The sequence below is a fragment of the Bos indicus x Bos taurus genome, chromosome 11, assembly GCF_003369695.1.
Source record: "Bos indicus x Bos taurus breed Angus x Brahman F1 hybrid chromosome 11, Bos_hybrid_MaternalHap_v2.0, whole genome shotgun sequence".
Classification (NCBI taxonomy): Eukaryota; Metazoa; Chordata; class Mammalia; order Artiodactyla; family Bovidae; genus Bos; species Bos indicus x Bos taurus.
The window spans coordinates 101,386,846-101,408,785 of NC_040086.1; the positions used below are offsets into that span (position 1 = coordinate 101,386,846).

Consider the following 21,940-nt stretch of genomic DNA (forward strand, 5'->3'; position numbering starts at 1 on the left):
ATATTCATCAAAAGAGGCTGCAATTGGTCTGGGGCGCGTGGAGTTCTTAGTGACAGTTTTTCCTTTTAATGAATAGACTTTACTTTTTAGAACAGTCTGAGGTTTACTGAAATGGAGCAGGCAGTCCAGAGAGCTCCGAAGACCCGTTTCCCCACACAAGTCCCCCATTATTAACAGCTCACGTTGGCGTGGCGCCTTTGTTAACCAGACGTGTTGTGATTAACCCAAGTCCACACCGACAGTAAGGCCCACTCTTGGTGGTGTACATTCTGCGGGTTTGGACAGGCGGATCATTTCTCCACCATGACAGGATTGTACTAGAGGGTTTCGCTGCCCTAAAAATCCCCTGGGCTTCCCCATTCATCTCTCCCACCCCGGGCAACCACTGTGTTAGATTTTCAGGCCTCCGGGTGAGTTCACATGGTGGACCAGACCTGGGAGGGTGGGTCCGAACTACCGAGGAGGGGAGCCCCAGCTGGAGGCAGCTGGGCCTGGGAGTGGGCTGCCAGCTTTCGGAAGTGGGGGGGTGGGGAGGAGAGGAAGCATGCAGGAGCTGTGCCCCGCCTTTCCCAGCCAGTGTCCTCCCTACTGGGCCCACCAGGCATGTGCCAGGGACCCGGAAAGGACCTGCTGCCAGATGCACCTCCTTGAGAGGGCCCGGTCAACACCTGGCGTGCCCAGGCTGTGGGTGAAGGGGACAGGGATGCTCTGGGGACAGCTCCTGTGACAGACAGACCCCTGTTCCTCCTCGCAGGGTCTTGGGGCCAGGGCTACCACCTTCCCGAGCCCGGGTGGCTCCGTCTGGGGCACGGAGCTAACACTCCCACACCATGCGCCTCGGAGGTGAGACACTAAACAGGAGAGAGATGAGACACTGTGCCCGGCTCCCGGAGACTCTGACTTCTTCCACTGCCCCCCTGTGGCTACTGATTGTGTTGTTCGAAGGGTCGGGAAGGCGTCTCTGTGTAGGAGGCAATTCAAGAGTTGAGAGTGTGAGCAGGAATTTGGAGGCAAACAGAGGGTGGAAGGGCACGTGGAGGACAGGGAACACCATCTGCAAAGGCTCAGAGGCAGAGACACGGGAGGCTTGGAGGATAGGAGTGCTCAGGTCGGAGGCCAGGAATGGCGGCCCAGGGTATGGAGGGAGGAGGTCAGGGCATTGCAGGAAAGAGAGGGCTTTATCCTCCAGGCCGTGGGGAGCCACAGACAGTCCTGGAGCAGTGACTAGCTCCCGCCTTTCTTGCTTGTCTGTGCTTAGAGTAGGAACAGATGTGTTTTCTGGGAAAGCCCTAGAGCTGCGTGTGTTTTAGGGATTTCGGAAAAGAGAGGCTTCCTGGTGCCCAGACCCTGGAGCACAGGCTCTGAGACCTCTGGGCACCGGGGCAGGGGCCGGGCTGGGCCAGGGCTCCCAGTCCCCACCCACCCAGAGGAGCCAGCGCCCACTCTGGTCTTCCCTCCCAACCCCAACTTGCAGGAGAACCCCTACCTGTGCAGCAACGAGTGTGACGCCTCCAACCCAGACCTGGCCCACCCGCCACGGCTCATGTTCGACAGGGAGGACGAGGGCCTGGCCACCTACTGGCAGAGCGTCACGTGGAGCCGCTACCCCAGCCCGCTGGAGGCCAACATCACCCTCTCGTGGAACAAGAGCGTGGAGCTGACGGACGACGTGGTTGTCACCTTCGAGTACGGCCGGCCCACCGTCATGGTCCTGGAGAAGTCGCTGGACAACGGGCGGACGTGGCAGCCCTACCAGTTCTACGCGGAGGACTGCATGGAGGCCTTCGGCATGCCCGCGCGGCGGGCGCGCGACCTGTCGGCGTCGGGCGCGCACCGCGTGCTGTGCACCGAGGAGTACTCGCGCTGGGCCGGCTCCAAGAAGGAGAAGCACGTGCGCTTCGAGGTGCGGGACCGCTTCGCCATCTTCGCCGGCCCCGACCTGCGCAACATGGACAACCTGTACACGCGGCTGGAGAGCGCCAAGGGCCTCAAGGAGTTCTTCACCCTCACCGACCTGCGCATGAGGCTGCTGCGGCCGGCGCTGGGCGGCACCTACGTGCAGCGGGAGAACCTCTACAAGTACTTCTACGCCATCTCCAACATCGAGGTCACCGGCAGGTAAGGCCCCGGGGGCGACCTGGTTCCTGGGATATTACCTCATAACCTGGAATGTTACGTGATACCTAGGATGTTACCTGGTTTCTGGGATGTTGTCTGGTTCCTGAGACATTACCTGATTCCCAGGATGTTACCTGCTTCCCGGAACATTATCTTGTTCCTAAGATATTACCTGGTTCCTGGGACATTATCTTATGCCCAAGATGTTACCTGGTTTCTGGGATGTTATCTGACACCTAGGATGTTACCTAGTACCCAGGATATTACCTGTTTCCTAAGACATTACCTGGTACCCAGGATATTACTTGATTCCTGGGATGTTATCTTATGCCCAGGATGTTACCTGGTTTCTGGGGTGTTACCTGTTTCCTGGAATGTTTCCTGGTACCTGGGACATTACTTGGCACCTGGAATGTTTACCTGGTGTTACATCAAAGGGGCTGCGTGTATTTTTCCATAGAGGGAGATGAATGGTGGAAGCTAAATGCCCTCCATATAGCCCATGCTACCTCTGGCCACAGGACTGGGAAGTCGGGAGAGAACGGGCAGAGCTGGGCCCAGCTGGTGGGACTCGGGGTGAAGCCTGGTGCTCGGGAGGTACGGTGTAACCGTCCACCAACTCAGTGAGGGGCACTTCACTGTGTCTGGGGGGACCATGAGATCACCTTCAGGCTCTGTGATTTGCTAGAAGAACTCACTGAACTTGGCAAAGCTGTTATATTCCCAACTGCTGTTTGTTACAATTAAAGGACATAGATAAAAATCGGCAGTGGAGAAGGGGGCACAGGGCAGGATCTGAGAGACAACACTGCAAGCTTCCGGCCATCCTGTCCCAGGGCAGCTGTGCAGACAGTGCTTGATTCTCCCAGCAACAAAGCGTGACAACACATAGGGAGTAACCCAGCTAGGGGAGCTTGCCCGAGCCTGGATTTCCAGGTTTTTATTGGGAATTGATTGCATAGGCATGGCTGACTGGCCATATGATTGATCACAGCCCCTAATTCCTTGACCCACAGGTCATGTTGATACAACATGGCCCAAGGTCCCCACCATAAATCACATCTTTATTGTGAACTATGTGGAGTGGCCCCCGGCTCCGAGTAAACCAAGACACTCTTACTGGGCAGACCATTCCAAGGCTCAAAGTTACCTCCCAGGAGCTAGTCAAGGGCCACACTTTTCCTTAGAACATGTAGGTGTGGACAGCTGTCCATACCTGCTGAGTTATTCCTTTGCTCACAGCTTTGGAGAAGGAGATGTTTTGAGGACCCTTTTGGGGGGAGGCAAAAGACCATCATAGGAGGTACAAGCAGCCTTTGATTCCCAGGAACTGTTTAGATTGCAGTTGATAAAACAGTTCCACACTGAGGTACTTTGTTTATTCGACAGATCATGTGCTTGTTTGTTCGACAGATCATGTGCTTGTCAGTATGAACAAGGCCTTTATCCCACAGCGGGGATAGAACACCCTGCACTCAAGAGCCAGGCTTTGGGAGGCCCTATGGCTCATAACCAAGGGGTCAGTTGTAAAGGGCAGCGGTGCATAACACAAGAGCTCCCTGAGTGTGGTTCCTGGACCAGCAGTGTCAGCATCACCTGGAAACTTGCTGGAGATGCAGATTCTCAGGTCCCATGCCAGACCTGCTGTATCGTAACCTCCAGGGCAGGGGCCCGGGAATCTGTGTTTGAACAAGCCTTTCTGGAGAATTCTGAAACATACTTATGTTTGAGAACCGTTGGTGTGATGGTTGGGAGTAGGCATGCTTTAGCTGATGGCCTGAATCTGCCATAGACTGGCTGTGAGCCTCTGCAGGAGGACTGCTCTGTACCTCAGTTTCCCCATTTGTAGAACAGGAATGATAACAAGCAGGCTTCTCTCCTTGGGCTGCAATGAGTTAAATGTGTTCATGTTGATGAAACCCTTAGAAATACTTTGCACCTGTGTTTATTACATCGTAAGCCGACTCATTGGAAAAGACCCTGATGCTGGGAAAGACTGAGGGCAAGAGAAGCGGGCAACAGAGGATGAGATGGTTGGATGGCATCACCGACTCAGTGGAGATGAGTCTGAGCAAACTCCAGGAAGTAGCGAAGGACAGGGAAGCCTGGTGTCCTGCAGCCCGTGGGGTCACAAAGAGTCAGATACAACTTAGCCACTGCACATCAACAATTTAAACTACGTGTTTACCATGTTACGCATGCTGAGAAAGTACTTATTGAATACAATAAATAGTGGTCAAAATAATGGTGTCAGAGAGCTGGGGCAGGCTGAGGAAGGACCGAGTTGAGACCCAGGGGTGTTGGAGCAGAATTAGGGCCAGGGCACATCGTTGGCCAGTTTGGGCGGGGTTGCACCAGAGTCCAGCTGGGACAATGTACCAGGGCATCTCTCCACAGCAGGCTCCACGGACTGCCCTTGTACACAGTTACTGATGAGTGCAAAAAATCGTTTGCTGCATGGTATGTATAGTATAATCTCAGTTTTGTGAAATATATGATATAGCCACACACATAATTTCTCTGTTGACTTTAACATTGGACAGAGGTTGACATTGATGGAAAGAGCTCTGTTCCAGCCCAGGAGTACTGTGGATGTAGGGGAAGGCTGGAAGCCTGTGTACTAACCCCTCACTGTGGTCATGCCTGCAGAGCGGGGGTGGGCAGGAGCGGTGTGGGGCTTTGGCTTTCAGCTTGTGTTTGCATTTTATTTCACTTTGACTCTCGGTGTGGATTCCAGGTGGGCCAAGGCAAAGGCAGGCGATTCTCTGAGGTAGGGTCAAGTTCAAGGCTGGCAGGTGGCAGTGAGCAGGTGCACATGCAGGGGCCTGTGGTTCAGACACCCGTGATTCCTAACCCGCCCTCGCTTGGGGCAGGCTGTTTTAAACCAGGAATGTTCTGGAAACCGTCTGATATATGGTGGTTATTGTGGAAGCTGGGGGTCAAAGATCAAGTTCTTGCTCCCGCTTCTTGAATCTATGTCCAGGCTTTGGGCCGTGGTCAGCACAGTGACTTCTGCCAGCCCTGGGAATATGATGGTCTGGTTTGCTTAAGACCCTCCCAACTGCCAGCTCAACAGCTTAGCAGTTTGGGGGTGAGAACCAGATCCCCACCCTTTCTGGGGGATGTGGCCTTTTTTCTGTCCTCCTCGGACTGCTGCAGAGGGTTCCTCACCTTCAGGAATCTCTGCTCAAGGGCCTGCCTTCCACTTTATCAGGCGGCTCAGGCTGGGTCCTGAGGTCTGGGCTGGTGACAGGATCTGGGCTGGATGCTGACAGCCAGGACCGGCCATACCCCTCCTACCTCAAGGCGGGTGAAGGTCATTTTTCTCTTAGGAAGGACTCTGTGATGCTGAAGTGGGGCAAATCATATGTGGGAAGGGACAAAAGGGGCAGAAAAGAATCTCAGCTTTTCAGCCTCATTCAAATCCAGAGGGCTGTGCTGGTACTGGGTGACCAAGGCCGGGGAGGGGCAGGCGGGCAGCTGAGCTAGGTTCCAGCTCCGTCCCCTGCACCCCTGTCTGGGCCTCAGTTTCCCATCTGTAACATGAGGATGTAACATGAGGATGCCTGGAGCCCATGCCACCCTGGCAAGGTGGCAGGGCGGTCCCTGCCCAGCAGCTCCCAGCTCCCGTTGGCACCCAGCCTCTGTGGACAGTGGGGATTAGCCATAGTGGTGGCGAAAGCACGCAATCGATTCACAGATAAAGTAAGTACTCTTCAGGTGGCTGGTTGGCAGGAAAGCGGCAACTTGGCTTATCGATTAATTAGGTCTGGTTAGATGGGTCAGCAAAGGGCCGTGACTTCCTCTGCTGCTGCTTTTCAAATTCCAGGTGGGAAAGCCCAGCTGTGCCAGGGAGCCAGAGAGGCAGGATGGGGTGGCAGAGGTGGCCATGGCCTGCCCAGACGATGCCCCTGGTGTTCCTGAGTAGGCACCTGGGGACCCAGGGCTCTCGGGTGCTGGGATTTCAGACTGAACCTGTTCTGGGATTTGCTCAGAATTTTATCACCCAGAGTCCATGGCGCCTCCCCCTATAGCGTGCTAATGATATAGCTGAGATTTATTATTTGTGATGGGCTCCTTTCCTGTTGAGCAGTGAGCTAAGGACTCACATGTATCTTAGTTAATCTATAGTCATTTGATTCCCCCATGATTAGTAAATCCCTAAGACCACACAAGCTGGAGCTCTGAGCAAGCCGGACCTGATCTCCACCCCCATAGACCCTTACCCACAGGGACAGCACTCCCCTCCACTTTGTGTTTTTAGATAAGGAGGCCGAGGTCAGCGGGCATAGGTAGATCTCACAGCTAAACTGAATTCCAAACAGTCAAGATCCAATCCAAGAGTGCCCAGGCAAGCTCAAGTCTATCTCTGTGGAATCCAAAGGTCTTTTGGTGCTGTGATTGCTTCTAGCCCTGTCACTCAAGTCAGCTATTTCCAGCTTCAAGGGGGACCTGGATGGGAGGGGGAGGCAGGAGCGGGCCTGCAGAGGCACCTGGCTCTGAGCTGGGGAGAGGGCGGCAGAGGGAGAAGCCTGGGCCCCTGGGGATGAGGAACTGGTACAAATCAGATGGTGGGAGGAAAGGGGAGCACGAACCACGGCCCCCAGGGCAGGGCTGGGAGGAAGCAAATAGCACCTGGGGACCGCTGTCTGCCACCCGCCTCCCCTCCCTGCAGGACCAGGCCAAACAGCCTTGGAGGTCTCGCCCACTCTGGGTCTGAGATAAAGAGAGTGGGGGAGGGAATCCCGCCTGCTCCCATTCCTGGAGGTCTGGGAGAGAGGCACGTGCGATCTTCCCCTTCTACACACTGGGAACCTCAGGTGCGGACGGGGAGGGTGGCTGGCTTTATTTAAGTGAGTGCGTCTGGGGCAGCATCTGGATTTGAGCAGGAATGAGGTGGTGCTTGGAGCAGAGACAAAGGCCTGCTCCTCTCTCAACACAGTGGTCAAGGGCAGCCGGCCCTGCAGGCAACCAGCTTCAGACAGGCAGGCACACCCAACCCCACTGCTGAGAGCTCTGGATCCCGTAAGTTTGGAGGCAACACCCAGAGGCTTTATCATTACAAAGTTACTCCCAGGAGTTGGAGATGTGGACCCCCCCGAGGTCGAAGCATCATTAGACCAACCAGGGTTTGAATCTCTTCTGCATCACTGATTAGCTGGATCACCTAAATTTGTCTGAGCCTCAGTTTTCCCATCTGCAAAATGGAGATATAGTAAGGACCTCACCAGCTAGGGGTTAGGCTTGAATGAAATGATGTATTTGAAGAGCTTACCCTGGTGTCTCATTCCTCTGGCTAGGTGGCTGGAGAGAGGAGGAGAGACCAGTTGTTGCCAGATACTCTGATGTTGTGAAAGAAGGCACATCGCAGATATATATATATAGAGAGAGAGGGGGGGGGGCGGGGAGGGGGGGTAAAGCATCTGCCTGCAATGCAGGAGACAACAGGAGATGCAGGTTTGATCCCTGGGTTAGGAAGGTTCCCTGGAGGAGGAAATGGCAACCCACTCCAGTATTCTTGCCAGGAAAATCCCATGGACAAAGGAGCTTGGTGGGGTTGCAAAGAGTTGGACATGACTGAACACGCATGCATAGATCCAGATATATGAAATCTCTTGCTTTTTGAAATACGGCCGCCTACTTCACAATTCTTTGAAAATCCTGTGCAGGGAAACAAGCCACACCTGCAGCCTGGGCAGCTCCCGAGTGTGTCAGTGTGTCCCCTCTGCTCTGGGACGTCCCTGTCTTCTCACTGTCCTGGCAGCATAGCCGCTGCACTTGTAGTATCCCACAGCCCGGCAGGCCGGGGACCCTGGGGTCCGAAATCAGGCAAACTCTGGCTAAACAGCCTCCCCGATCCTGCTGACTCTGGGTCTGGGGCAGAGGCAAAGGGAGGTGTTCACTGCCCTAGTCTCACCCCCAGGCCCTGCCCTGGGTCTGAGGCTTCCACCCAGAAAGCTCCTGAAGGCTCCAGGGAAGCCATCCAGCTGGGCCTTAGTCAACCAGGGACAGAAAAAGAAGAGTGAGTTCCCCATTCCTGGAGGTTTTCAAGTCAAGCAGGGTGGTGTTGGTGGGAGATGGTGGAACGAGTTTCCTTGCATCAGATGAAGGTCCTGCGCACTTGACCTATACATCACTGATTAAGGGAACAGGAGCTATAGCTACCATTTGAGAATTGGGTGGGTGTTGGAATCCACTAGCTTCCCCAGATGCCGCCGGGGTCTGGCTTCTTACCCGAGGCCCTGGGCTGGCCAGCACCCGCCTGGTTTTCCCCCTCCCTTGGCCCCTTCCCCTTTCTTGCCTTCGTGTCTTCTTCCATAAGCATCCTGTCCCTATTGATCACCCAGTAACTGGAGATGGAAGGAACTTAGGACGAGAATAGAAACCGCAGGAGGGAAGAAGGCTTTGTGCACGTTGGTGGGGTGGGGGGCAGAGAGGGGAGGGAGGGACCAGAGAGAGCAGAAGGCGGTCCACTGACTCTTTGTACATTCTAGTCTCTTCCTCCGCTGACCCACAGGAAACACGAGCAGGAAGGGAAGCATGTAGTTCTACTCTATCTGCGCTGACCCTCGTAGCTCTGTGATCCCCACCGAGGCTGGGAGCGGGGCTTCCTCCTTCCATAATGATAACTGTCGTTGCTGAGCAGTTCTGATGGGCCATGTGGTATTCTGAGTCCTTTATGTGTGTTTCCTCATTGATCCTGCCCCATGAGGGGCATCATCCCCAGCATACAGATGAGGAAACTGAGGCTTGGGAAGCTGAGAAGGAACATTTTCTTTCTTTCTTTCTTTTTGGCTCTGCTGGGTCTTTGTGGCCACATGTGGGCTTTCTCTAGTTGTGGCGAGTGGGGGCTGCTCTCTAGTTTCCGTGTGCAGGCTTCTCATTGCAGTGGCTTCTCTTGTTGCAGAGCACAGGCTCTAAGCCTTCAGTAGTTGCGGCACGTGGGCTCAGCAAGTGTGACTCTGGGGTGCTAGCGCACAAGCTCAATAGTTGTGGCGTATGGGCTAAGTTGCTCTGGGGCATGTGGGATCTTCCTGGACCGGGGATCAAACCTGTGTGTCTCCTGCACTGGCAGGCAGATTCTTCACCACTGAGCCACCAGGGAAGCCCCCTGGAGACTGAGAAATAGATGAAGGTACCCCGTTAGGATGACTGTTTTCAGAAGCACAGAAAACAGCAAGTGTTGGTGAGGATGTGGAGAAACTGAAATCCCTGTGTGCTGTCATAGGAGTGTCAAATGGCACAGCCACTGTGCAAAGCAGGTTTTTTGATTCCTCAAAAAATTAAACAGAATTCCCATATGATCCAGCAGTTCCGTTCCTGGGTATACCCCAAAGAGTTGAAAGCAGAGACTTGAACAGATATCTGAGCAACCGTGTTCCTAGCAGCGTTATTCACATGGGAAAAAGGTGGACACAGCCCAAGTGTCCGTCATTCGATGATGGAGTAACAAAAATGTGGTCTATATTAGTATTAAGCCTTGGATTAATATTAAGGAAGAGTATTAAGCCTTGAAAAGGAAGGATATTCTGACACCTGCTGCAACATGGATGAACCTTGTGGACTTTATTCCAAGTGAAATAAACCAGACACAGAAGGACAAATACTTTCTGAGTCCATATGTAAAGCACCAGGAAAAAGCAAATTCTTAGAGACGGAAAGTGGAATGAGGTTACAGGGTAGGGGAGAGGGGAATGGAGTTATTATTTAGAGGGTACAGAGTTTCTCTTTGACATGTTGTAAGCATTCCAGAGAAGTATTTTTTAAGGTAATTCCTTTGCTTTGTTTGTTAATTTTATTTTATTTTTGGCTATGCCATGTGGCTTGCAAGATCTTAATTCCCCAAGCAGGGATTGAACCCGGGCCACTGCGGTGAAAACTCGGAGTCTTAACCACTGGACCAGCAGGGAATTCTCTGGAAAAGGATATTGATGGTAGTTGCACAATAATGTGAATGTACTTAATGTCACTGAGCTATACACTTTAAAACGGTAAGTCTTAGATTATGTATAAGGACTCGCCTGGTGGCTCAGTGGTAAAGAATCTGCCTGCCAATGCAGAAGATGCAAGAGATGTGGGTTTTATCCCTGGGTCGGGAAGATCCCCTGGAGGAGGAAATGGCAACCCACTCCAGTATTCTTGCCTGGGAAATCCCATGGCCAGAGGAGCCTGGCAGGCTATGCTCCATGGGGTCACAAAGAGTTAGACACGACTTAGCAACTAACACATGACATGTTATATGTATTTTAACACACACATACAAGAAGAAGAAGTAGGTGGATGACTTCCATGTCAGACTGTCCAGGCGCGACTCCTGGCTCAGAGGTGACCCAAGGCAAGTTTCTCAGCCTGTCTGTGGCTCCTTTTCCACCGCCATAAAGTGGAGATAATACCATGGGGTTTAAATAAGATAAACTATGAAGAGGATCAGAGCCATGGCTGGCAGTAACAGGCAGTAAGTGCTTGGGTCACCACTGCGTCGGTAAACACCAGGATCGCACACTCCAGAGGTCCTTTCAGGGGCCTGTGAACTTTCAGGAGGGTGAGCTTTAAGGCTCCCGGTCTCCCAGAAGTACATACTAAGTGCTGTGTGGGTGTGCAGTCGGCCCAGCGGAGGGCCCTAGTTTTTATTCCAATTCCAAGGGGGTCCATGATCCCAGCATGTTTGGAGAGTCAGTTTCGTGTTTTACTTTCTATTTTTTCAACCCAGCATGTATGTTCCCAGCTCATTAGGGGCAGAGATTTGGTGAGATGCAGTTAACACCCTGTAACCAAATCTGCCCAGCCTCCTGAACTATTGCCTCTCACCAAAGACAAGACATGCGCAATACTGCCGAGAAATGGGGTACAGGCAGAGCCGTGTGGAGGATTGCGGGGGTGGGCTCCACTGCCAAGTCCGGGAGGCGGACCCAGGGGGCATTTGGTGCCTTTGGGCTGCCCATCTACCCGGTATGGCCCCACCTCTCGTGGGAGGGGCAGGAAGGGGGTCCTGGGTTTGCCTGGGGTCTCAGAACATGTGGGGAGCCCTGCAGGTGAGTTAGGAATGGAGTCACTAACAGTAAAGCCTTCCAACAGCCCTGGGGGGAACCAGCACCCCCCCTTTCTCCTGCTGAGTGAGGAGGATTTCCTTCTGAGAGTTTCAGCACCATTGTAGCACTTCACTCAACAAATATTTTTCAAAAGTAAGCCAGACCAGCACTGGTCCTTTTTAAACTTTCTTTACTTATTTTTGGTTGCTCTGGGTCTTTGTTGCTGCAAGCGAGCTTTCTCTAGTTGCAGAGAGCGGGGGCTAGTCTTTGATGCCCCGAAGGCTTCTCACTGGGATGGCTCTGCTGGTTGCGAAGCACGGGCTCTAGGTACCCAGGCTTCAGTAGTCATAGCACGTGGGCTCAGCAGTTGTGGCGTACGGGCTTAGCTGTCCTGAGACATGTGGGATCTTCCGGGACCGGGGATCAAACCCATGTCCCCTGCATCAGCAGTAGGATTCCTATCCACTGAGCCACCAGGGAAGTCCCCAACAAATGTTTCTAGTGGGCACTTGTGTTAGTTTCCTAGGGCTGCCATCCCCAAGTACCACACGTCAGGTGCACTTAAAACAATAGAAATGTATTGTCATGGAGTTCTCGAAGCTTGAAGTCTGAAATCAAGGTGTTGGCAGGGCCATGCTCTCCATGAAACCTGTTGGGGAGAGTCTGGCCCCTAACTGCGATGGGGAGCCAGCATCTTTGGCGTCCCCTGCCTGTAGATGGACCACTCCATCCTTTCTGTCTTCGTGTGGCGCCTTCTCTCTGCTCTTCTGTCTCCAGAGTGTTCTCCATGTGTCTTCTCTTCTTAGAAGGACAGCAGTCAGATTGGACTAAGGGCTCATCCTATTCCAGTATCGCCTTATCTTAGTTTATATCTTGATCACATCTGCAAAGACCCTATTTCCACATCAGGTCAGAGTCACAAACACCAGAGGTTAGCACTTCAATCTGTCTTTCTGGGGGACACAATTCAGTCCATAGCAATATGTATTATGTGTCCAACACAGCCAGGCGCTTCGTATCTAACAGCCCCACAGGGTTTACAGTCCTGTAGAGAACCAGAAATAAACAAGCGAAACCACCATGGGTGGCTCAGGTTGCTGGGAAGGTAGCAAACAGGGAAGAACAGGAAAGGTGGCTGGGAGGGCTGACCTGACGCCAGGGCTCAGGTGGTGGGGGATGCCCCCTATGGAGGCAAGCAGGGTAATTTTGGTCAACGGTCCCCTAAGACATCCACCTGTCAAAGGGAATTACAGTCGCTTCCAGTTTGGGGCAACTATGAAAAGAGCTGCCTTGAACACTCGTGTGAAGGATTGGGAGTGAGCACAAGCTTTCATTTCTCTTGAGTGAATCCCTGGGTGTGGGATGGCGGGTTCATATGATAAGTATGTGTTTAACTTTCTAAGAAACTGGGGATCAGTTTTCCTGAGTGGCTGTCCCCAAAAAGGAAGACAGAGTTCTGTTTGCACCTGTTGCTGTGAGATGCCCTTGAGATCAGAGCCTCTGGACAGCCAAGTCTGAAGGGCAGGCAGCACTGGGCACCAGGAGTCCTGGGCTTTGCGATGACAGCCGACACCACCAGAGTGTGTGAGGCTCCGAGACAGAGGAGGAAGATGAGGGCTGACTGGGGATGGAGCCTGGGAAGCTAGACAGTGAGGGCAGGACACGGAGAATGAGGAGCCATGGGGGGAGGAAATCTGGAAGGACAGTGCCCCAAAGCCCAGCAGGAGGAGTGGGTAAAGGGGGCAGGGGCATCAGTGTCCAGTGTCACTATGGGGTCCAGACAGAGGACAGGAAGGTGGGTCTGTAGACTTAGCAATAGGGATATCAAAGGTGGCCTTGAAGGGGCAGGTTTTGGGGAATCGGGGATGAAGGCCAGGTTGACTGGATTCCAGGGTGAATGCAGAACATTTTTAATGAGTAAGGAGTAGGAAATAAAAAAGGCACTGCTGATAAGGCTTTCAAGAAATTTGATCCTGAGAGGGAGCAGGGAAACAGGACATGAGCTGATGGGGAGTCTGGGGGAAGGAGAAGATTCTTCCTGAAGAGAAGGAGGGACCACAGCACCCTGGGGTGCTGACAAGGCAGAGAGGGGCAGCAGGGGAATGTGCTGAAGAAATCAGTCAGGTGGGGTGGAGGGCCTGGGAGGATGGAGGGGGCTCTGCCACAGTGTGGAAGGAGAAGCCAACAGGGGCAGGCTGACAGTCAGTAGTTAAGCCAGCAACCTCCCCCCCGCAGGGGAATGTGCTGGAGAAATCAGTCAGGTGGGGTGGAGGGCCTGGGAGGATGGAGGGGGCTCTGCCACAGTGTGGAAGGAGAAGCAAACAGGGGCAGGCTGACAGTCAATAGTTAAGCCAGCAACCTCCCCCCCTTCTTACATTTCTAAGGATCCCGTATCCTCATGGCAACCAAGAGCAGTCATCCTCCCGGCTCCGAGGTCTCTCTGAAATGAGTCAGTGGCGGCCCACCTGGGTGTCAAAGAGAAGCCTGCATTTGAATTCAGACTCTTTCATTTGCTAGTTTATGACCCAGGTCAAGTCTCTTCAATTTCCCTGGGCCTCAGTTTCCCCATCTGTGAAATGGGACCCTGTCGTTTTGAGAGCTGTCTGAGAATCGCAGGTCTTCAGCTCAAGACCCAACGACATGCAGCAGGTGCTCAGGAGATGGGCGCCCCTGTCACTCATGAGGAGTCAGTGCGTGGTCAGGGGAACCAAAGCCCCTTTCTACGGATACCTCGCTCACGTGAAGGACCTGCTGCAGCCAAGATGAATCCCTGGATCTGTGCTCCTGGCCGGCTCTCTGCCCCACCTGCTTCATGAGTCATTGGGTGTGCAGGAAAGAGAAACTTATTTTCATGTTAGAGGTAGTGACCTTGGAAGAGTGTTAGTGCCAACAGCATCTCAGGGAGTGTGGAGGACCAGGCAGGTTCCTGTGCCCCGCCCCCAGCCTGGTGATCCGCAGGATCTATGTAGCTGTAACCGGGGCTAATGAGGTGTGGGCCGGGCAGGGGAAATCCAGCTGGGGAAGAGGCAGGTCAATTCCAGGCTAATTGCGAGGTCCTGTTCCGCTGCTGCCCTGGCTTGGCCGCCTCCCTACCCCTTAGCAGAGGGAGCATGGGCAGGGGGAAGGGGGTGGGCATTTTGAAGGCTCGCCGGCACACCGCCCACATCAAGCACACTTCACACTCACTGGTGCTCCCGTGTATGTACCCCTCCAGGCCGCACACGCGTGCAGCCCCACCTACACACGGGAAGCTGCTTCCACAAGCATCAGTCACAAATGCATCCCACGCCCCACCGCCGCCGTGCACCCCGGCTCACAGAAGCCGACCCGGAGGATGGAGCTGCGGCTTTCTCAGCAGCCCAGGGTCATCAAGGAGCCTCGGCCGGCCTGCTCCAGCCTTGGGGAGTCTGGGGGGCCTCTCCCCGCATTTGCAGTTGCCTCCTTCCGCTCTGAGGAAATGCCTGCCTCTGGATTCCCCCCCTTTTTTTTTCATTGAAGTATAGTCGATTTACAGCATTGGGCTGGTTTCTAGTGTACAGCAGCACGGTTCAGTTAAACGTCTGTATACACGTTTTAAGCGTCTTCTTTCTCATTACGGTTTCTCGTGGGCTATTTAGAGTTTCTCCCAGGATACTGAATGTGGTCCCCTGTGCTGCACGGTAGGTGCTTGTTGTTTATCCAGTCTATATATAAAAGCTTGCATCTGCTCATCCCGAACTCCTACTCCATCTTCCCCTAAGCCCCTCCCCTTCGGCAACAAGTCTGTTCTCTCGCCTGTGAGCCTGGTTTGGTTTCGTAGGCAGGTTCATTTGTGTCGTATCCGAGACTCCACGTACAAGTGGTTTCGTCTGGCATCTGCCTTTCCCTTTCTGGCGTGGTGCGGTCATCTCTAGGCCCATTCGTGCCGCGCGCGGCGTAACTTCGCTCCTCTTCTCTCTGAGCAGTGCTCCGTCGTGAACATCCACCACATCTCCTTGGTCCATTCCTCTGTCGACGGACGTTTAGGTTGTCCCCATGTCTCGGCTGCTGTAAACACTGCGTGGATCTTCTTGACTTACAGTTTCATCTGGGTATATGCCCAGGAGTGGGATTGCTGGCTCATATGGTAGCTCTATTTTTCGTTTTTTAAGGACCCTTCATACTGTTTTCCATAGTGACTACACCAACTTACATTCCCCCCAACGGTGCAGGAGGGTTCCCTTTTCTCCACACCCTCTCCAGCATTTGTTACTTAGAGACTTTTTGACGATGGCCATTCTGACCAGTGTAACCACCTCTGGATTCCTACCCAGCCCAATCCCCGGTCTGTCAGCCTGAGCATGTCCTACGTGGACCCATCACCACCCCTGCCCCCCAGAGAGGGACACACACTCCATCAGGATCTTGCTTGGGGAGATGACTGGCCCGCCCCCTTCCACGCAGAGGTTTTCTCCAAACCCAAGCCCAGTCACGCCACTTCCCGGAACGGTGCCCTTCAGGGGTTCCCCGTTGACCTTAGAAACTCCGTCCCCATGGGCCACAGACCCTTCCTCCCACCTCCCTGGGTGTGCTGGGCTCTGTGTTCTGGCAGGTCAGCCCCCTGCCCACAGCAGGGGCCCTCTGACTTGCCTCTGAGCTGTTCCTTCTTCCTGGGACACAGCCTGCACACCCGCACCCCTGCTGCATGGCAAACTTCTCATTCCTCAGGGTTTGGCTCGGAGAGCACCTCTCTGGGGCCCCCAGAGGCTGGGATCCGGGTGGCCCTCCTCTCTGCCCGCTTCTCGGGCTTTCTAGAAGAGCAGCAGTCCTACTGTGCTATCCCAGCTGCAGCCACGCTTACGCCCAGCTGCGTCCCCTTCCCCACCCCGAGCTCCGAGCTCTGTGAGAACAGGATCTGGGTCTGTGTTCCTCACCTGTAAGACTGTAAGGCCAGCACCGAGAACCCGGTTGCCGGGCTGTGTATTTGGGGAATTCATTGATGAACGAGTGAACTTATTTACACAAACAGATGGGCCTTACCATCAGTAATCCTTTCAGAGAGGGGCACATTTGGAATCTGGGAGCCAGGAGGTGGGGCAACAGAACCAATGGGCTTGTGGACACCCACCCCGTCCCTCCAGCCCCCCTGCTTCCACCAGCGCACCCAGCGCACCTCATGTTTCTCCCACCCCCCCAGCACCCACCCCCCCACCAGGTCTGGCCCTTCCCTCCAGGGTGCTGGGCTCTCCCACAGGCAAAGAGATGACGTTGCTTTAATCCACCAGCCTGGTCACACACACACCGTGTCTCCCCCAAGCCACACGCCCGAGTCCCCCCAGCACCCTTCTATCCGCTTGCTGCTGGCCGAGGAGCTGCCTCTGGCCTTATAATGGGTAATAGGATTTATCAGTGGACTGGAGGAGGTGATGTCCGTTAAAGCACTTAATACAAGAGGACTTCGCACAGAAGCCCAAATCAGATTTGGCCAATGAACTCGATTGCGGGCCCGACTGCGTTCCAGGAGACCCAGCAGCCGGCATTTATCCTCATCGCCCTGAGAGCGCCGGGTCACGCCGGGCAGCTGAGGTCTCGCACACCTGCACCCTGCGGCTCGGCGCTCAGCCTCCCCTCTTCTTGGGGTCTCAGGCCCTGACTCGCACTTTTTTGACCCAGATGGCTCAAGTTCTCCGGCATCTAGGAGCCCTCTTCCCGATAATACCCTAGTCCTGCCCCCACTCCACAAATTCTCTATGAGCCCAGTATCCCTTACAGGGATCCCCAACTATCCTCATCACTCGTCACCTCTTGTACTTTATATTTTGGCCGTCACACTGTTTGGCTTGTGGGATCTTAGTTCCCAGACCGGGAATTGAACCCAGGCCCTCAAGAGTGAGAGCATGGAGTCGTAGCCACTGGACTGTCAGGGAATTTCGTAGTTTATTTTTATTTCTTGGCCACACTGTGCAGTATGTGGGGTCTTGGTTCTCCCACTAGGGATCTGACTCTCGCCCCCTGCATTGGAAGTGTGGAGGCTTAACCACTGGACCACAGGGAAGCTCCCCCCATCCCCTCTTGATCCGTCCTCTCCAGGCATTTCTCCTGACCATTGCTTGCTTCCTTGACGCATGCGTCTCTCCCTGCTGGTGTGTACCAGCCAAGAACACAGTCTCTCTCTTAACCCCCTAAAGGTCTGACACCCCCAGGCCACAGCGATCCATCACAAGGGGACTCGGCCCCTGGGGCGAGTCAATGAGAATAGTCACGCACAAAGGGGACACTTCAAAGAATGGCCATTAGCCAGCAATGACCCCGAGATCCAGCCGTTGGCCTTGGCCACCAGCTTCCTGAGGGGGACAGCCCCTGGACCACATCTCTCGCGAGCTCCCAGCCCCCTCCCATGGCCTCCCATTCCTCCTTGGGGTCCAGGCCCCCAACCCCAGATGCATGAGCCCTTCCACGAGGGGCATGCCCTTCTCGGGGTCAGCCTTCTCCCCCACGTGTCCACCCTCACCTGCTAACATCTCCAGGCCAGCGGAGGCGTGGGGTTTGCTCCCCTGTACACCCAACAGCCCACTGCAGTCTTTCTCCCCAAACAAAAGAACAGTCTTTCCCCGGAGATAAATGCTCTCTCTGGCAAGAGAGACAGGAAGACACTGCTGCTGGCTTTAAATAGAAGTTTGTTTCTAGCAACTCTAGCCTTCAAGGTGTCAGAAATACGCCCATCCTTCCCCAGAAGGCTGCATATGTAATGACGTTTGGACAAGGGGGAAAAGAAGTGGGGGAGGTGCCAGGCAGAGGGGAGCAGTTACCAAGAACCCCCGGGGTCCTGGGCTCTCCTGTGCGCCCCCGACCTGGGCATACCCGTGAGTGCAGGGTTGATGGTTGAGGGGGGCCAGCCCTGCCCCCTCCTCCCCTCCCACTTCCAAGCACCCAGGTCTCTTGTTCACCCAAACTCACTGCTTCCCCCTCTTTCCCCCAGAAACCGATGACATCACTCATTCCGGTCTTTCCGGCAGCCAGGAGTTGACCTACATTCCTCCGCCCTCCTGTCTGGGAGGCTCTCCAAACCCCCGGCTTCTCTCACCCTAAGAAGGGGAGGGCCCAGCTCACGATTTTCGTGGAGCCCCGGTGCCAAGCCCGTGTCCAGATGGCGCTCCCGCCAGCAGCTCCCGGGCACTGCCTGCCCCTCCCTGCGGGGCAGGGCGCGCTGGTGCCTGGCACGGGCTGGCGCCCCTGCCGTCCTGACGAGAGCTTCGTGCTTTGAGCGGCTGTCAGGCCCCCAGCCAGGCCTGGCGGGTGGACGGGATGGGGTGAAGTCCGCATGTCAGTCTCCTCCTGACAAGAGCAGGGCCCATTTCCCTGAGAGCTTCGGTTGTGTGTGATGGCCTGCTCCAGGAGGTGAGGCTCAACCCCGCCTCCGGTCCCTCCTGGCCCTCCCCTGGGGCTCGTTAGGGACTCATCAACTGGAGAACAAGAAAGGACTTAGCGACTTAGGTGGGGAGGCAGCTGTGCCCCCGTCTCTGGAGGGTGGGCGGGCAGGCAGCCGGACCAGCTTGTGGTGGGTGGGTGGGCAGGGATATCCCAGGCCAGGCCTTGAAAGGGATCGGGGGTCGGGCGGAAGCCGTGGTTCACCGTGAGGGTGAGCAGGGGTGGCAGGTGGGGCTGCCAGATGAATGCAGGCTGCGGGCCAAACCCGAACTTGAGAGAAGCCCCAAGTGTTAACAGTGCGCTTAGTGCGAGCGCGTCCCAGTTATTTCATGGGACACGCTGGCGGAGCCTGTTTTATTGCTCTTGCTTTATTGAACTTCGAAGATACTGTGCTTTTAACAAATTGAAGGTTCGTGGCAGCTCTGCACCAAGCAAGTCAGTCGGTGCTGGTTTTCTGACACCGTTTTCAGGGCTTCCCTGGTAGCTCAGTTGGTAAAGAATCCGCCTGCAATGCAGGAGACCCTGGTTCGATTCCTGGGGTCAGGAAGATCCCCTGGAGAAGGGCTAGGCTACCCACTCCAGCATACTTGGGCTTTGCTTGTGGTTCATCTGGTAAAGCATTTGCCTGCAATGCGGGAGACCTGGGTTTGATCCCTGGGTTGGAGAGATTCCCTGGAGAAGGGAAAGGCTACCCACTCCAATATTCTGTCCTGGAGAAGTCCATGGGGTCGCAAAGAGTAGGACACAACTGAGTGACTTTCACTTCCTTGCTCACCTCAGGTCTCTGAGTCACGATTTGGTAATTCTTGCACTATTTCAAACTTTTATTATTATTACATTTGTTCTGGTGATCATTGATCTGTGATCTTACTACTATGACTCACCAAAGGCTCAGATGAGGGCTAGCATTTTTCAAAATGTAGCATTTCTTTAATTAAAACCTGTACATATTTGTAGATATAATGCTGTTGCACACTTAACAGACTACAGTATAGTGTAACGATTAACTCTTTTTTGGCCACTCAGGGTCTTCGTTGCTGTGCACGGGCTTTATCTGGTTGTGGTGAGTGGGCACTACTCTTTGTTGTGATGTGGGGTCTTCTCTTGTTGCAGAGCAGTTCCTTCAGAAAGCTATTCTCTAAGCCCCCAGTCTTCAAGTGGTTGCTGCTCTCAGGCTTAGCTGCCCCTCGGCTTGTGGGATCTTCCCAGACCTATGAGCAAACCTATGTCCCCCACATTGGCAGGTGGACTCCCAACCACTGGACCACCAGGGAAGTCCCTGCACATCACGTTTATATTCTTTGAGAAACCAAAAATGTCATGTGACTCCCTTTATTGCTGTATTTGCTTCATTGGTCTGGAACTGAACCCATGGTATCTCTGAGACATGCTTACACTTGAAAATTATTTCCTGTTTACCTGAAATTCAAGTTTAACCAGGGATTCTATATTTTTATTTGCTAAATCTGGCAACCGTAGTGACAGGAGGCCCTTTAGGGAAGCGACTCTAAGACACTGAGCGTGTTCCCCTGGTGGGGGCCCCCAGGGACCCAGAGAAAAAGTCAACTGATGGGGGCATTTGTGCTGGCTGCCAAGAGGGGCTCTAGGGTAGGGTGTTGGCAGGGCAGCTCGGATGAGGGGAGCTGTCCCATGGGGCTGGGCGCCTGTCAGATAAGGACAGACTTTGTTCCTAGGAGTCCGCAGATTCCCTCCGATACCACCTGTGGGTCATTACAAGGGCAGTGCAGCTGGCGTGTATGGAAGGCTGGCTAAGTGCCGACCCTGTGCTGAGCACTGCCCCCACGCCAGCCCGTCCTCGTCCTCTCACTGTGCGGCCCTGTGGGAGCTGTCAGGTCCCCAGTTTTACCAGGAGACTAAGACCCCGAGGCTGGCCGCCCGCCCCCACACCGCTCCGGCCGAGGCACCGCCTGGCCTTCCGTGCCCGGTGTTGCGCAGAGAGCTTCTGTGCAGCATCTGCCGCTCCCGTCCTTTCTTCCTCCGTCATTCAGCCCCTCTTGATTAGAGCCCACTGTGTGCTGGATAACAACAGTATGTTGGGCACCCATGAACAACCGAATGTTAGAAAAGTTGAAAAGCTAAGATGTAACTCAGCCTGTCCGTTTGCAACTGGAAGGTCTGAGGCCGGGAGAAGTGACTTGCTCAAGGTCGCCTGGGCAAAACCTGAGCAGGGAATCGGCCTGGCGCTCTGGCTGCTGACTCAGCACCTCTGCCCCTCCCCTACTCCTGCCGCGGTCCACAGGTCAAAGCCCTGGCATTCTGTGATGGGACGGCAGCAGATCCTGAATGGGTGGAGGGGGCACTGCTGGCCAGGGGCAGGTCCCGTGGGCTGGCCGGCCTTGCACTGTCCCTTCTGTTCATTATTAAATAATGCTTCCTGACGGGTGAGCCGAGAGTTGCTGTGTAGCGGGGTCAGGTGGCACAGGCGATGGTTTTCTGGTGAGACTGATGGTTCTCAAAGGTCAGATTCAGAAAGCAGTTCCTTGGGAAAATTGATCGCATGGATGCAGGAGAAATGTCTGGGCCAGAGGTGCAGCCGGGAGTCTGGACCACCTGCCTCGCTCTAGATGCAGGCAGCGGCTGGTGTTGGGACAGAAGGCAGGAAAGGGAGTTTCTTTCTCCCGCGTTTCCTTGGCCAAGGCTGGGCCTCAGAATTGGTGATGGGCTTGGGAGGATCAGCCCAGCGGCCCTCCCCCCGGCCTTCATCATCCAGGTGGAATCAAGGTAAGGGGGGTGCTGAGAGACACAGGGGGTAGAGTGGTGATGAAGCCCGAGTACCGCACCCAACAGTTCTGGGTTCAGATCCAGCCTCTTCCACCCAGAGGCCTGGGGTGACTTGTGGCTCTTGACCTACCACAGTCTTACTTCCTCACCTGTAGAATGGGAAGAAGGATGCCTTCCGGGTTTTCACAGGGATTCAGTTAAGAATGCAAGAATTTTCTCCCACTGTGTGTGTTTCCACTTTTTTCACTTTCCTCATGGCTTCCCCCTGAAACACAAAAGTGTGTAATTTTGATGAAGTCCAGTGTCTCTATTTTTTCTTCTGTGGCTTGTACGTTCGGTGTCATGTGTAAGAAACCATCGTTTAATCCAACGTTGCAAAGATTTACCCGTTTCTTTTTCAGAGTTGTCTAATTTTAGCTCTTGCATATAGGTCTCTGATCAATTTTGAGCTAAGTTTTGTTGATGGCATGAGGTTGAGTTCTAGTACCAGTCTTTAGCATAAGGATATGTCAAATGATTTGTTTACTTACTGATTTTTTTTAATGAATACACTTTTAAATTTTGGCCTCGCTTAGACAATAATATTTCTGAGATTCCCAGGTTTGGTGAATTTGTCCCTTAAAAAATTACTGTGTAATCAAAGTGAAAGTTGCTCAGTCGTGTCC

At 54.1% G+C, this 21,940-nt stretch overlaps 1 protein-coding gene across 13 annotated transcripts in view; it reads left to right on the top strand.

Annotated features, from left to right (window-relative positions):
- The window catches only part of NTNG2 (netrin G2), a 73,658-nt gene that overhangs the window by 28,049 nt on the left and 23,669 nt on the right, over positions 1-21,940 (top strand). For all 13 annotated transcript variants that reach the window (XR_003513528.1, XM_027556633.1, XM_027556636.1 and 10 more), the window contains one exon: positions 1,475-2,118. Coding sequence is in view for 12 of the 13 variants with exons in the window: in XM_027556633.1 (XP_027412434.1) it covers positions 1,475-2,118 (644 nt within the window). In the remaining variant the exon portion in view is untranslated. The remainder of the gene's footprint in view (positions 1-1,474; positions 2,119-21,940) is intronic.